Genomic DNA, 16,149 nt, shown 5'->3' on the forward strand with positions numbered 1-16,149 from the left:
TATGTGCCGCCGGTACAGTCTATACAGGTGTCTCGAGTTAACGAGTTGGTGGCGTTGGATATTTTGGGACTCTTCCCGCCATCCGCTAGGGGTAATAAATAGTTGGTAGTTGGGGTGGAGTATCTCTCCCGCTGGCCGATGGCCTGGCCCCTGCCCGACCAGTCGGCGGCGTCCATTACGGACGCCTTTCTATTTGGATATGTCATGGACAAAGGGGCGCCGGAGAGGCTGCTCACGGATCAGGGCCGGAATTTTTCTTCTAAATTGTTGGGTGAGGTGTGCGCTGCTCTGGGGACCAAAAAGATCCGGACATCTCCCTACGACCCGCAGACAGATGGCATGGTGGAACGGCTAAATCGGACGCTGTCAGCCATGCTATCTCACACGGTTAATGAGAAGCAAGCTGACTGGGATTTGCACATCCCTGGGGTACTCTCGGCATACCGGATGACGCCTCACGCGTCCACAGGATATTCTCCGTTTATTCTCATGTACGGTCGCGAAAACGTGCCGCCAATGGATGTGCAGTTGGGAACGGGAGTGAGAGGCCCTACTAAGCCTCTCCCCGACTACATTCAGGACGCCGTTCGCCGCGTCGCTGAGGCGCGGGAGGGGGCCCGATTGGCTACTGCCAAAACCCAGGCCCGAAACGAACGTTGCGCTAAACGCTCGAAGGGGAAATGCCCCTGGAAGGTGGGGGACATGGCTTGGCTGCATTGCCCGCAGGTGCGAGCAGGAACCTCCCCTAAATTGTATAAACCATGGCAGGGGCCTGTTAGGCTCATTGAGGTTCCTAACCCGCAGTCCGCGCGCATTCGGTTCGGATCTCGGCGCTGGTACGTCCATACGTCTCGGTTGAAACCATACGTGGCCCCACGGACGGATGCGTCATCTCCTGATGTTGCCTTGCCGGTGTCTGTTGCTGCCAACGCACCTTTGCCTGTGCCTGTTGACCCTGCAAGAGCGCCTGTCGTGCCTCCTACAGACGAACTGGCCGTGACACTGCCGGAGGCAGCGGACTCTGCTCTGGGTGGGCCTACCACGGCTGCGGGGACACCTGACCCCGCCGCCCCTCCAAACCCACCACAGACACGGTTGCGGGACACCCCGGACTCGGGTCCTTTGGGGGAACGGGACCTTGGCGTTGGCGGGCCTCCAATAGCGACAGGCGGTTTTGATCCTGTCGCTCTTAAAACCCCGTCGCGTTCTCGGTCTGCAGGGGGGCCGCCGCTCGTCCGGGACGGGCCGGCGACCCGCACGCGTTCCAAATCTCTGTCTTTTCGTTGATTGTTGTTCTTGTTCTTGTTGTTATTGTTATTATCGTTGTATTCTCCGTTGTCCGGTCACGGCTGATGGTTGGTGGTCGCTCGCATTACTTGTTCTGTTTCAGCCGAGGACGGCTGGAATTTTCTCTACGGGGGAGGGTGGTGAAATGCGAGCGTAAACGGGCTCGCGGGATGTGACGTAACAGGTGGGAGGAGTTAGGGTCACGTGGAGAGAGAGAGAGAGCTTTTAAGGACAGGAACCGGTAGGGCTAGGGGGGAGAGTGTGAGAATAGAGACAGAAGGAGGCCACGCGGGGCAGGAGAAGGAAAGTGGCGTGATCGCCACAGGGTTGGGACTCGGCACCATCGGCCAGCGGTGTCCGGGCACGGAGGCGACAGAGCACCAGCAGCGGGGCTGCATAGTGAGCAGCCGTGGGGTTGCAGGTCGGGAAGCGGAGAGGCTGTGTAACGAGCCAGCAGCGGGGCTGCATAGTGAGCCAGCAACAGGGCTGCAAGAGCGACGGCAGCAGTGGGTCTGCCGATCGGGAGACGGAGGAGACTCTGAGCGAGACGCCGTGCGGGCAAGTTGTACGAACCAATAAAGGACAACGGAGACAGACCCAGTGCAAGAGTCCTTTATTACAGGAGTATCGGTAGGAATATCAACAATTTTCAATGCATCTTTAAAGATTAGCACACTATATTTAAAACACAAGATGTTACTTTGCAGCGGTCATCCGGAGCGATACATTTGATTTCAGGCCACTGAATAGCAGTGGCAGCTAGGGTTGTACAACTCCTCTAGATCAGTTTTGAGTGAAGATCTTATAGGTAGTGATTCAAGTTGCAGTTTATTGGAAATAGCATTCCAAACCCTGGGGGCTTTAATAGCAAAGGCCCTTGCTCCAGTATTTGTACGGCAATAGGGAATGTGAAGCTGGTAAATGAGCGAAGACCTTAGGTCAAATTTGTTCTTTGAAACAGAGAGGAGATCCAGCAGGTAGTCTGCGGATTTTTTTTTGTCATACGCATCATGAGATGCGGCGTCTTTTCATAGACAAGCAGTACATTGCACACCATTGGGTGGCAAAAACGTCGTCTTCCTCATGCTCACATTTCCCTGATGATGCATATTACGACCAACGAAGGTGGCGTCTCTCGCTCCGCACGAAGCTTCAGGTCTTCTCGGCCACAGTCATTCCCTCACTTCTCTATGCTTGCGGAACGTGGACCCCCCTAATGGAGCATCTTCGTAAATGATTAATATTTAGGCTGGCCTGCCTACGATCCATCCTGGGTTTAACCAGGCTGGATTGTGTGAGGAGCTCACAAATCATTGAAAGATCTGGACAAGGCCCCATCGTTGAGCTCCTACGGCAGGCAAGGCTGCGTTGGCTGGGCCATGTTGACCGCCTGCCCAGCCACCGCATGCTTAAACAGCTTTTGTTCGGCCGGATCGAGGGGGCTAAATGGGTGCGGCACGGGCTAGAAAAGAGATGGAGTGATGTGGTACAGGAGGATGTGGAACTGAGTGGACTTGCCGATGACTGGAACCAGCGGTGTCAAGATCGGCCTCTGTGGAGGAGGCTCGTGAAGGACGCTACTGGGCAGTTGGAGGCAGTCGCCCTCCAACAACAACGGAGGGCGGAGGAGTGACGCTCACAACAACAAGCGGAGCGCCGGGTGGCTAAAGCACAACAAGTTGGCACAGTAGCGGGCACAGGTGGTGCATCAGCCAGTCATCTCAGTCAGTCGACCTGTGGCATCTGGGTCTGCGCCGAGACCTCCTGCCAGCGGGCGTTCGACACTTCACGTGGTAGCTTCAAGGTGCACATGGCCTGGCACAAGCGTCGTGGTGACGTCACCGCCACTTAGTGGCGAATGGCGGTTGTTGTTGATAGTGATGATGATGGGGTGATGATGATGTTGGTGATGGTGACGATGGTGCTGATGGTGAATCGCAGGGATGAGGAGGCGTGGTGACGTGAGCGCTCACTGCAGGCAAAGGAGCGGACACACGAACCTGCGATTTGAACTGCACCGGCGACACCTCTCATGTCCGCCAACCTGAACCTCTCTCTCTCCCCCCTCACCCTACCCCTCCATGCTCACCTCTCCCTTCCCTCAATTTTCACCTCACCCTCCCCTCACCCTCACCTAACCTCACCCTCCGTTCCACCTTCCCCTCACCCTCACTTCGCCCTCTCCTCACCATCCCCCCTCTCCACCGTTTATTGGGTTACATGTTGTTTATGCCATTTATTGTGAAAATTCCGTCACAGTTCCTATGATCACTGTTTCATTGCTTTCATGGATTTATTTTGGTGATTTCGAAAAGTATATTGGTTTGGCCACGTTTGTGTTGTTGTAGTACAGAGTTAGACTGATGGCCTTAATCTAAGTTGTCTTGTGGTTGTTGTTGGTTGTTTGACTTGCATCCCACTGGGATTTTTGCACACAGCGTTGGTGTACGGTGATTTTTTTCTGCAATGGTTTGCTGTCTTTTCTCGGATTTCTGTTTGCACTCAGTCACATAGTCACTTTAAGATGTTTTTGTTCATTTTTTTGTTGCGGTTGCACCCGATGCAAGAGCCAAATGGCTCACAGGGCTACACCTAATAAATGAACTTGAACCTAACCTCACCCTCCGTTCCACCTTCCCCTCACCCTCACTTAGCTCTCTCCTCACCATCCCCCTCTCCACCATTTATTGGGTTTCTATCTCTCATCATCCTCAGGATGCACGACTTAGATCCACGATCTTCAATGGTTGATTATAATTATTCACCCACATCCCAGGGTAGAGAGGCTGCAAGAATCTCTGCCGAACCTCGTGGATCACCTCCATGGAGTCGGCGTGGTAAAACGCCAGGAGCCCCCCCTCCCAGTGCAGGTGAAGCCCGATTCTGCGGAGGAAGGGGGCCCCCCTCACCGACAGTGCAGTCTTCACTCCACCATGAACCACTGAGAAGCTGTCGCAACATTTATCTAAACACCAGGACGCGTCGCTCCCTCCCAGCAGCTGTGCAGCACGATCCCCTTTCCGTGGGGTCGTCCCGTACGCGACTCCAACTCGCCAATGCCGCGCGTCCCCCACGTCCACCTCCCAGTAGTGGTGGCCCGACGAGAAGCTCTCACAGCACAGGGCTTGTGGATAGTCATCAAAGCGGTGTGGGTGATCGGGGCGACCCTGGGAGGCACCGGTCATCGTCATCGTCCTGAGATCCGAGGAGATCTGGAGTTTGTTATAAGCTGAGTTTGTGTCCAGAGTCGGTGAGCGCCCGTCTGTGACAACAGCGATGACAATACCAATACAGAACACCGTCATCACCATTATCCACCATCACCACCTTCAACATTACCATCACCAACCATCATATTCACCATCAACAATAACATCACAAGCATCCTCGCCATAAATATCATCAATGACAACATAAACATCACCATAACCACCACCATCAACACTATGAACATCAACAACATCACTATCGCAATAAGCAACATCACAACCATCACCACAACTAGCACCATCACAAACAATCACCACCACCATCACTACCATCACAACTATCCCCATCACCACCATGTTCATCACTATCACCAACATCACCAACGCGAAAAGCATCATAACCATTACAACGACCATCAAAACCATCATCACCACCATCACTACCATGACCACCATCACCAATATCACTACGACCATCAGCGCCATCAGAAAAACCATCACCACCTTTATTATCACCAATGTCAACATCATTACCATCACCACGACCAACACCATCACCAAACCCATTACCATTCCCATCACTCACATTATCCCTAACAGCATAATTCCCACCATCATCACGACCACTATCACCATCATTATGATCACTACCAGCATCAGGAACTCATTTGAGGTTGAAACTGCCTAGCAGAGGCCCAGGATTGGATAAGATATCACCTGCCACTTAAGTTAGCCATGGCGGGTAATTAAACCCAGGTAACTGGGTTCGTAGTGCAGTGTGCTAACCATTATGCTACCGCTCCCCCCATGCATAAATGCACAGACACATTCACAGGCACACACTGCATCTCAACATCACAATTACCCCTGTTCTGGAATGGGACAAGTGCTGTCCGTGAGCGTCTATGAAGGCTGGCATGGCACACGAGGTGAATGGCCAGCACCAAGCCCGACCACCTTTGTCTCCCTAGTGGCGATTTTGTTTACACACCGCATCAGTTTCCAGGATGTAAACAAAGACATCCCCCGTGTAGCCTTTACAGAATGTTGGGGAAATTCAGCAACGTTGAAGGCTGGCACAACACACGAGGGGGTGGATGGCCAGCACTACGCCTGGCCGCCTTTGTCTCCCTAATGGTGATGTCTATAACACACCAGGTACATATTTGAGGCCGAGTCGAACTCGTGCACACACATTTTACTGTCAAGATGGCCACATCACCCATGATTCACACTGAATAACTAACACAGGCGTTTGACTGTAGGTGTCTCCAGGACTTGAGGCGAGGCAATGTCCACTTGGCTGGGAGCTGAGGGTGGAGCTGCTGTAACCCTCCCTGTCCTGTGAAAGCAGAGCAGACATGGCCACTGTCTCACATAGAGCATCGTCACTCACAGGATCATCACAGCTCCATCACATAAACGCATCACAGCATCATAACGCGTGGGATCATCACAGCTCCACACAGGCACCCATCAAACAAAGCATCATCACTCATCTCACAATTACAGCATCACCACACAGAAATACTATTACCACACAGTATCAACACACAGCATAAACGCACACAGCATCATCACACACATCATCAACACACAGCATCACCATCACACGGCATCATCACACAGCCAATGTCTCACTGCCCGCACCCCATACTCAGTCCCATGACGTGTGTTGAGTCGTGAGTGAAAGTCGTCTTTTTCCTGCGCTTCTGCTCCAGGTGCCCCTGTGGGAGAGATAGAGATGCGTTACTGTGACTCTACCTCCAATCCCTTGTGATCAGTGGAGTTCTCACTGCAACACCGTGGAATATAAACGCCAAAGTCTTGGCTTATGACCCCATGATCACCAACACTGAATTACGGGGCAAATATTTCAGAGTTAGACCGGTGAACAGTCAACTATAAACTAATGAAATCTTTCCACGTAAGTCCCACTGAGCGATAGAGCTCTTTTTCAGAAGCGACCTGGCCACAAATGATAGCTCAACGAAGTGGTTCATCTCGTGGAAATACTGCAGGACGCGGAGAAAAATCCATGCGATCATGGAGAAAGACTTGAAATCTCAAAATATTTAGGGATGTCAGGTCTGGGATCAAATCCACGACCTCCGGTATACCAGGCGAGGTAGTTAACATCTCGCCACCCTCATGAGGACCAACACTGATTTGCAAGACATATTTCAGAGTGAGACTGGTTGATATTGATCTGTGTTGAGAATTACTTAGGACTGGTAATTTCTGGTGTTACAAATGCACATGGTGCAGGTCTTGCATAAGTGGTGGTCAACACACAAGGATATGAATAATAAGCGCATGAGACCGTATTTATTTTAGCCGCACGAATATGAACACTGAAGGTCGCGCATCCAAGAAGAGGTCCACAAAGTAAGAAGCAGAGATAACATTGGCTCGTGAGCAGGCGCTGGTGGATTGTTGCATTGCAGCACCATGAGATGTGGCAATGGCTTGGGAATGCCTTCATCAATAAGTGGAAATATCATGGCTGATGATAATCATGAATACCGTGCACATTGTTGTTGTAGGGTTTATTTAAAATGTGCAAATCCAATAACATTTAGTTTATATTCACAATAAAACAAACTTAATGGGAATATGTTAAAGGACGGTAGAGAGATTTCATTTAACTGAGAAAATATGAGCTGGGCTTCCACATGGCAGCTACTGGAGCTGCGATGCGAATCCATGAGTGGAGCTGTGTTCTCAAGCCCAGTGGATGCGAACTCTCATTCAGGAGCCTCCCTCTGCTGCTGCTGCTGGGGAGAGGGCTCTGGGCCAATAGCGACACTGGAGACTCATCGCTCACCTGCAGGAATGCGAGCGAGTCCCTCTCCTGCGCTAGGGCCTTCAGGCGAGTGGCTGCTGCCTGGAGCTCGCTGATCTCGCGCTGGTCGCGAGCGATCTTCTCCTCGATCTGGGACAGCTGCTTGCGCCCTTTCTGCTCTGCTTGCTTTAAAGCCGCCTTCTCCTTCGCATCCAACGCTGCTCTCGCGTGGACGAATCTGCCCGAGATTGAGGCCTTGTCGTTTGTCATGGTTCCCTGAAAAGAGAAATAAATGCCACTTCTGTTCATTAAATGTCTGGTCCTTTTTGAAATGACATTCAGGTCGGTGTCACCCGAGTGCAACTCCAAGGTGTCCAGACAGTGATACGAGTCTGCAGCACTGAGGCCTCCTTCTTCCTCTGCCTCTGATCACGCCACTGTGCATTTTCACTTCCACACGATACACCATGACTGTCGGGGGCTGTGAGGCAATGAAATAATCAAATACCATCATGAGTACATTTTGCGTCTGTGCCATTCCCATTGCGCAAGGCTATCAGGACAATGCTTTGTTTACCTTCACATGAAGCGAAGGGAAATCTGTAATTTGCCTACAACAAGTAGAGCCCTAATGAAATGGGAAGTTAGGCAAATTCCCCTTTAAGTGAATGTTTTGAATGTGAGAGAAAACGACATGTATGGATGAAGAGAACGGATCATGAAAACACTTGCTATACTTGTGTAGCGCTGTAAATGGGCTGTGTACTTAACTGCAGTAGCAGACAGGGCCCACCAGGGGCAGTAACTTGGACCGGCATGAGGGTCGCTACATTCCCCAGCCCCAAAGCAGGGGGGGGGCTGCGGAGTGTTCCTAGGATCCCCCAATACCCCCCTGGAACTCTCTGGAAGGGAGGCGTGGCCAGGGGCGGACAAACTTGGGGAGGTGTATAAAAGCCGGACCTCTGGACGGGTCCGGGGCCAGTCTGAAGACCGAAGCCAGAAGACCAGCTAGCCTAGGACCCTGGGACCCGTATCCCCGCTGCCCTTGTAAGGGCTGAGACTCAGTGGGCCAGTGGTCGGGACCCGTACCTTGGCTGGGTCGGGTCAGTATAGCCTCCCCGAGGTCAATCTTAGCCGGAGGACTCAGAGCCCGTACCCCAGTGATAGGGCACATGAGCCCGGAGGCCGTACCTCCCCAGGCAGTATGGTAAGGGGCCGCTGCCCCTTTGTGTGAGACTGCTATTGTTACCGTTGTTGTAATAAACGTGTTGCCTCTACAAGTCGCCTCCACTCTCCGTGAATCCACTACACTTGTACCTGGCCACTCTAATGCCTGATTGGTTTCAATAACATTGCATACAAAACTCTGCCACCAGAGTATTGGATACTAGGTATGTAGCACCTCATCTGATCAATATAGATAACAGACGTTGAAGTGGTAAGTTGTATGGAGATATGGGAATGTGGAAATTCAACCAATGATTGAGTTTCTCAGTGGAGATGAGAACCACCTCTTTGCTCGTCCTGATAATTGAGGTGCATTGACCGTTGTGTCTTGAGTCCCACGATGTGTTCGGAGCCAATGGAAGTCCACGTGAAGGAATGGAGTTATCCTCCATCACAAACCCTACTCAGGATGGAGTCACGGGGTCACAGAGTCCGGTCCACACGCGGTTACCTGCACGTCCCTGCGAGCGGCCTCCATCTGCCTCACGGACTCTTCCGCCTCCCTCCTCTTCTCCTCCACCGCCCGCGTCTCCTCTCCCACTTGTTTCTGTGAGAGACATCACAGGGGAGACTCCACTTACTCCATGAGCGTCCCCTCTCACCCCCGCTCCACGCGAACCCCTCCACAGTGACAGGGGCAGTAGCCCCCGTGAATCGATCGAGGCTGGGTGAGCAAGCGCAGCAGGGAACTTATTTTTCGAGGAGCTCAAACGTGCGCAGGGCTTCCTAAGTAGTGGGTGGGGCTATCTGAGCAGTGGGGGGTGGGGGCTTCCTATGTTGTTGGTGGAGTTGCCTCAGCAGTGGGCAGAGCTCCCTGTGTATTGGGTGGGGCTACCTGCGTAGTGGGTGGGGCTGCGTGAGTAGTGTGCGGTGCTGAGTAGTGGATGGAGCTACCTAAGCAGTGGGTGGGGATACTTGAGCATGTGGAAGGGCTACCTGAGAAGTGGGTGGGGCTGCTGGAGTAGTGGGTGGGGCTGCCCGAGTAATGACCGGTTACCCAAGTGGTGGGCGGGGCTTACCAAGTGTTGGGTTGGGCTGCCTGAGTAGTGGGCGGTGCTGAGTAGTGGGTGGAGCTACCTGAGCAGTGGTTGGGGCTACCCGAGTAGTGGGCGGGGCTGAGTAGTGGGTGGACAGGGTGCCGGAGTGACGAGATGTTATCTGCCTTGCCTGCGATACAGGAGGTCGTTGGTTTTAACCGGATATTGATACCTGTATATATGCAGTTAGCATGTCTATCTCCATGGTCGCATGGATTTTTCTCCGAGTCTTCCGGTTTTTCTGTCCACGTTTAGCAAGGTGCATTTAGAGTTATTGGCTGCTATATATTTAGACCTGATAAGCCACTTCGTTGAGCTGCCATTTGTGGCCAGGTTGCCTCTGAAAAAGAGCTACATAGCTCAGTGAGCTTCACTTGGAAAAATATAAAAAGTTTCTGCTCTTCTCTACCATAAACCACTTATTTGAATACAAACCACAGTCTATGCAATCACGTAATTTTAAGAACACATTGTATGCATTACAGTTCTTCAGTTTAAAAAAAAAAAGCTAAGAGTACTTTTATAAATTTGCCAAACAACAGGATTGATAATAACTTGTGGTTGTATTTTTTCTGCACTATGGCAACCTCAGCATACTTTAAAGTAAAACAAGCCTGTTAAAATGTGAAGAAACAATGGGCAGCTGATAGAGGAATGATATTTAGCTGGATGTTATTGTTTAGTTCGTGCTGGGAAATGATGACTTCAAGCAGGAGGGGCTCCCGCTCACACTCGCAGACCGTCTCACCTCCTGTGTCTTATGCTCATCCTCCAGCGTAGTCACATCGTGACCCTTGTGGTCTCCTGCGATGGTGCAGGTTGTGCAGACCAAACTCTCGTCCTTTCGGCAGTAAAACTTGATCCTCTTTCTGTGATTCTTGCATTTACGTTCTTCAGGATTCGTGCCTGGAGCCACCAGAATGTGGTCCTTGAACTTCGAGTTCTCCTGATGAGGCTTTACATGAGTCACACAGTAGGACATATCACACCTCAGGCAGGTCTTCAAGGCAGCAGTCGTGCCATCGTTGCAGAAGTCACACAAGACCACGGTGGCCATTTTCTCTGCGGCACTGCGCTGCTCCACCAGGTTGGCGAGCGTGAAGTTCTTGCTCAGCTTGGGCCTCCGAGGGAAAGTCACTCGGCACTGGGGACAGGAGAAGGACTTGGCCGAATCCCAGGAGCCCTCCACGCACTTGAGGCAGAACGAGTGGCCGCAGCTGAGCGTGCAGGGGCAGCGGAAGGCGTCCAGGCAGATGGGGCAGGTCAACTCCCCTGGGGCCTCGCTACCACTGGGAGCCGCACTCGCCATGGCCCTGTGGCTCCACTCAGAGACGGGCGCTTGATGGAGCTCAGGCAGTCGCTTGATGTAGCTCAGATAGTCTGTGTCTGTAGCTCAGACAGTCTCTGTATCTCAGTCAGTCTCTGTCTGTATCTCAGGCAGTCGCTGGCTGTATGCTCAGGCAGTCTCTGTCTGTTTCTCAGGGTGTCGCTGGCTGCGTCTGAGACGCTAAACGAGGAACAAGCCACGTAAATAGGTGACAAGGAAGCAGGAAGTATTTCAGTTTGATTTGCATATCACGAGGCGTGCCCTGTAATGTGTTGACGCGTGAGCGAGTAAAGACGTCTCCGCTCCAGGGGTGGCTTAAAAAAGACGACTCGGATTACCACATCTCAAATTCTCATCCTCACTCACCTCACCTTAACTCACCTCACCCCATCGTAACTCACCTCACCTCATTGCAACTCACCTCAGGGGCCGTCCATAAATGACGTCACGCGATTTTGGACGATATTGGACCCCCCCCCCCTCGTCACACGGCGTCACAAAAAGTCAGACCCCCTCTCAAATATGAGGTCACAAAGCTCTGCCCCCCCACCCCAAAACCATCTTTCCATTTTGAAAATAAAACATGCTTCAAATCGCTTTAAATTATTGTCATTGTAGTGCGTATTTAATGTGGCGCTGCACTCTGATGTTGTAGGAGAAAACACGTTTTAAAAAGGAGGCGTTGGAAAGCTTAAATTTAGCATAAAATTCACTTGAAAATATTCAACGTCTATCTAAAACTGCAGATGTTCAGAATATTATATTAAATTATCTTATAATTATAAAACATTAAAAGTAATTATAACTATAAAAAATACTTGAAACTTTGTAGAAGAACGAAGCTAAATGGAGAGTACAATTATAACAATCATATATTCATTTCATAGAATTAAAATCCCTGGTAGAATGATTAGAATAAAAATGTTAACTCACAATCATTAAAAAAATGTTCAAAATGTATGCTTTCCCCATTCTCCCATGGAGAAGCAAAATGCTCCTTCATGGGATAAATAAAAGGTGACCTTAGTAAATTTAAATGATCAAATAGTTAATAATGAAAATGTATCAAAATTAGCGTTGTTATAACAGTTCTATATTTATTTTAAGTTGATGTCACATTTCTCAACCCCCCCCCCCTCGTCACGCATCATCACAAATGTCTGACACCCCCCCCCCCCTGGGTGCGTGACGTCATTTATGGACGGCCCCTTACCTCATCTCACCTCAACTCACCTCACCTCAAATCACCTCACCCCATCGTAACTCACCTCAGCTCACCTAAACTCACTTCAACGCAACTCACCTCACCTCAACTAAACGCACCTCAACTCACGTCAACTCACCTCAACTCACGTCATCTCACCTCAACTAAACTCACCACATCAACTAACCTCACCTCAACTCGTCTCAACTGAACTGACAGGGGAATGTGGGGGCTGACGTCCAACTCCCCGCTCCCCGTGAGCGGGCGGGGCGTGACGTCCACCCCCTTCACTTCCCCCTCCTCCACTTCGGCCGCCTTTCACGGCGCCCCCGCCATTCGAGTGATCGGCCCCCCCGCGCCAACGCCCTCTTTGAGGGACATCGCTACTCGGCTGGCTCACCACCGCCCGGGGTTATCTCGCACACGCCCACGTACACCACCACCACTAATGCAGAGGTGGCTGCGTGCACGCGCGCGCCCCTGCTGGCGATTGTTGCACACAAAGGCTCGCGCTGAAAATAGCCATTATGGATATGCAAGCGCCCCTCCCCGTGACTAAGCCCTAATCCGCTGTGTAACTATGCTACGCGAAAAAGGGGATGGCTGCGGCAGGAACCTGGGTACACGCCTCACCTTTAAGGCTATTTTACTATGTCCGCGTGCCTTGTAAAGGCGTGCGAACGCCAGCGAGCGGGTGGATCGACCCCGCCTTAATCACTCACGCGGTGCTGCGTCTTTCAACTTTCTTTCAGCTTCTCTTTAAGTTTAACACTTTAAACTACTTGATGAAAATAATTTGTTCCTGTCTCAAAGTCGCGTTCCAGTTATCAAGCTGTGAGACACCGGTGGGAGTTGCCGTGTTGAACTCGGTCACGTGCCTGCGGCTCAGGGTCCAGTTTGTGGAGCCACAAACCACCGGGCGAGGCCCTTTGCTGAAACCGGCACCATGACCCGCTCATGTGGGCGGGGGGCAGGCGCCCCAGGGGTAGAGTGGTTGTATCACATCAACATCAGCGCGTAAAAACTAAATAGTACCTTTTTTGCCGATATAAAAGTGTGAGAAAATAATAGTAATAATAGGTTTTACCATTTCTGGCAATAAAACATGAGTTGTGTTAAGATGTTCGAACACCAAATACTTTGTGTGGTTAATGCAGACTTTATTCCTTGCAAAAGACATCAATTTTGCATTTGAACATCTTAACATCTCATGGGACCTCCCTTGCCAAAATCAAAATACAGTAATCCCTCGCCACTTCGCGGTTCAAGTTTCGCGGCCTCAGTGCATCGCGGATTTTTCAAAAATATTCATCGAAAAATACAAATTCAAAAATACCGCCATATCGGCAGCCGTATTGCGGAAAGCAGCGTTGTTTCATCGTGATGCGCGAGGGAAACGGTTTCCCAGGATGCCAGACAAAGAGAGAAACTCTCTCAGAGGCTTTGTACATACTGTACCCACGGGCACTCAGACAAGGCACGTGATTGGTTCCCGGCGCGAGATCGACGAATGAGAGCACGAGTGGATGTACAGTATCCCGTGAGCTGATTGGCTGCGCATCATCGCATCCTCTCCCAGCTTCTTCCCTTGTTGTATCTCGCCACTCTCGTTCACGCTGTCAACTGTGTCTTGCGTATCTTAGTGTTGTGTTCGAAATTAACTGGTGAGTGTAGAACACCATAATACGTATCGTATGAGAGAGAGAGAGAGAGTGAATGTACTGTATAATATTAAGTTTTCATAATTAAATAGATTTAAGTAAAATATATGTGAGTGAGTGAATGTATAATATTAAGGTTTTATAATTAAACTAGCTGTACTACCCGGCTTCGCCCGGGACTTGTATCCACCACGGCCGGCCGCCTTTGTCTCCCCAGTGGCGATGTTAATACGCCACAGCAGTTACTCGTTTGAGGCAGAGTCGACCTAGGGGAGGTTCAAATAATGGTCACCGGTGGTGGCCGTGAGCGGGAATCGAACTGGGTTCGCCGGGTTGGTAGCACAGCGTAGCGTTAAGCACTACACCCACCGATCCTCACACACCACACACGCACAGACACACACACAGACACACACACAGACACACGCAGACACACACAGACAGACACACACACACACAGACACACAGACAGCACGCTAAGCACTACACTACCGCTCCCCACACACCACACACGCACACACACAGACACACACACAGACACACACACAGACACACACATACAGACACACACACACAGGCAGCACGCTAAGCACTACACTACCGTTCCCCCTACACAACACACGCGCGCGCGTCCATAGGTACACATACACGCGCTTGCTGCAGACACACACGACTTTCAGGGTGCATACGGCAGTAAACGACTGAAATAATAAAGCGGCAATGCTGCGCAAGGAACGCCTTAGACCTGCAACACATTTGTGTAATGCGAGCGTAAACACACAAACACATACAAACACATACACAATACACACACACATACATGCAGACACACAGACAGACACATAACACACATACATACACACACATACATACACAGAAACACATACACACACATACATAGACACACACATACATACACACAAACACATGCACACGCATACATACACACATACATACAGACACACAGACATACACATAAACACATACACACATAGACATGACCCGGCTTCGCCCGGGACTTGGATCCACGATGCCCGGCCGCCTTTGTCTCCCCAGTGACGATGTTCACACACGACAGAAGTTACGCGTTTGAGGCTGAGTCGACCTAGGGGAGGCCCAGGTCCGTTTCAAATAATCGTCAGCGGTGGTGGGCGTGAGTTGGAATCGAACTGGGGGCGCTCAACCAGCTTAATGACTATTTGTACAAAGAACATATAAAGAATCGATTATAATAAGCAGGCAACAGTCCACATTATAGACTGCCAGTACACGCACTCAGCTTCATAAGCAGGCTAGAGTGTACATGATAGACTGGCAGTACGCTGACCCAGCTTAATGACTATTTGTACAGTGAAAAATTAAGTAATCGATTGTTGGCGCGTTGGGTTTAAAAGTAATATTAATTGCACACATTGTGGTGGGGGTGGAGTGAAGAGTACGAAAAACTTTGATGAATTTACCTCAGAGTGGCGTGGTGGGTGTCGAGGCCTAGTAGCGTGCAGAGCCTGCGGCCTCGCCAAAATTGGGCACCCGGCAGAGGCAGGGTACGGGTGGCGTTCCTTCCCCCCCCCTCAGCGCTCCAACAATACTGTGTAATGGCTATTATTTAATTAATTACGGAGCCTATGAAAGTGGCGAAGGCGTGGCTAGCCGTTGGCAGGGGCAACCGCCGTCCAATGAAAGTGCAGCCCTTGGCGAAGGCGTCGCTAGCCGTTGCCAGGTCCAATGAAAGCGGCGAAGGCGTCGCTAGCCGTTGGCAGGGGCAACCGGCGTCCAATGAAAGTGCGTATGGTCTGGAGACACACAGACACACAGACAGACAGACAGATTCACGATTTTATATATATAGATATATTTAAGTAAAATATATATAATGTATAAATATACATATTTTAAACATTCTGGTACCCACACACACATATACGGAAATTCCTAGGGGGGCCAATCCTACTTCGCGGATTTTCACTTATCGCGGGGGGTTCCGGTCCCCATTAACCGCGATAAACGAGGGATCACTGTATGAGAATAAGTGTTACCCTTTCTGGCAATAAAGCAGGAGTTGTGTTAAGATGTTGAAACACTAAACAGAAACTTTAGCAAAGAATAATGTCTGCAGTAACCACACACAGTGATTGTGATGAATGCAAACAAAACATGCTGTGATAATTATATAGGCATTGTATTTGAAACTGATTGGCCCACACCAGAGACAGCAGCCTTCTATATGGCCTAGTCTCACCACCAGTGTTGTAGACCAGAGAACACTAAAACACGATCAGTACAAAGGCAAGAAAACGCAGTTCGGATCCATTTTCTTTGCCCTGAAATTCCCACAATAAATTTTGTTATATGGCACCAGCGCGGATTTTTCAACATTGTTTTAATTGCGACAAAAACAAGGACATTAACTGG

At 50.5% G+C, this 16,149-nt stretch overlaps 1 protein-coding gene across 1 annotated transcript; it reads right to left on the minus strand.

Annotated features, from left to right (window-relative positions):
* Positions 1-3,998: 3,998 nt before the first annotated feature.
* LOC133339056 (E3 ubiquitin/ISG15 ligase TRIM25-like) lies at positions 3,999-11,052 on the minus strand. Its single transcript, XM_061547177.1, has 6 exons — positions 10,294-11,052; positions 8,960-9,055; positions 7,324-7,557; positions 6,204-6,223; positions 5,744-5,841; positions 3,999-4,549 (listed from the first exon to the last, which is right to left on the minus strand). Exons 1-6 carry the CDS (start codon positions 10,852-10,854, stop codon positions 3,999-4,001), a joined length of 1,560 nt encoding a protein of 519 aa, XP_061403161.1. The 5' UTR covers positions 10,855-11,052.
* Positions 11,053-16,149: the final 5,097 nt, after the last annotated feature.

This window comes from Lethenteron reissneri, unplaced genomic scaffold (genome assembly GCF_015708825.2).
Source record: "Lethenteron reissneri isolate LAM-NWPU_2019-01 unplaced genomic scaffold, ASM1570882v1 scaffold_1640, whole genome shotgun sequence".
Classification (NCBI taxonomy): Eukaryota; Metazoa; Chordata; class Hyperoartia; order Petromyzontiformes; family Petromyzontidae; genus Lethenteron; species Lethenteron reissneri.

What these genes read in the sequence shown, in the direction of transcription:
- LOC133339056 (XM_061547177.1), bottom strand. Translation starts at nt 10,854, where the DNA reads ATGGCGAGTGCGGCTCCCAGTGGTAGCGAGGCCCCAGGGGAGTTGACC. An exon ending in ATGAGCATAAGACACAGGAG is followed by an intron (nt 9,056 to 10,293) that starts GTGAGACGGTCT and finishes TGTCTCTCACAG; the next exon opens with AAACAAGTGGGAGAGGAGAC. An exon ending in GGGCACCTGGAGCAGAAGCG is followed by an intron (nt 5,842 to 6,203) that starts CAGGAAAAAGAC and finishes GCTCTGCTTTCA; the next exon opens with CAGGACAGGGAGGGTTACAG.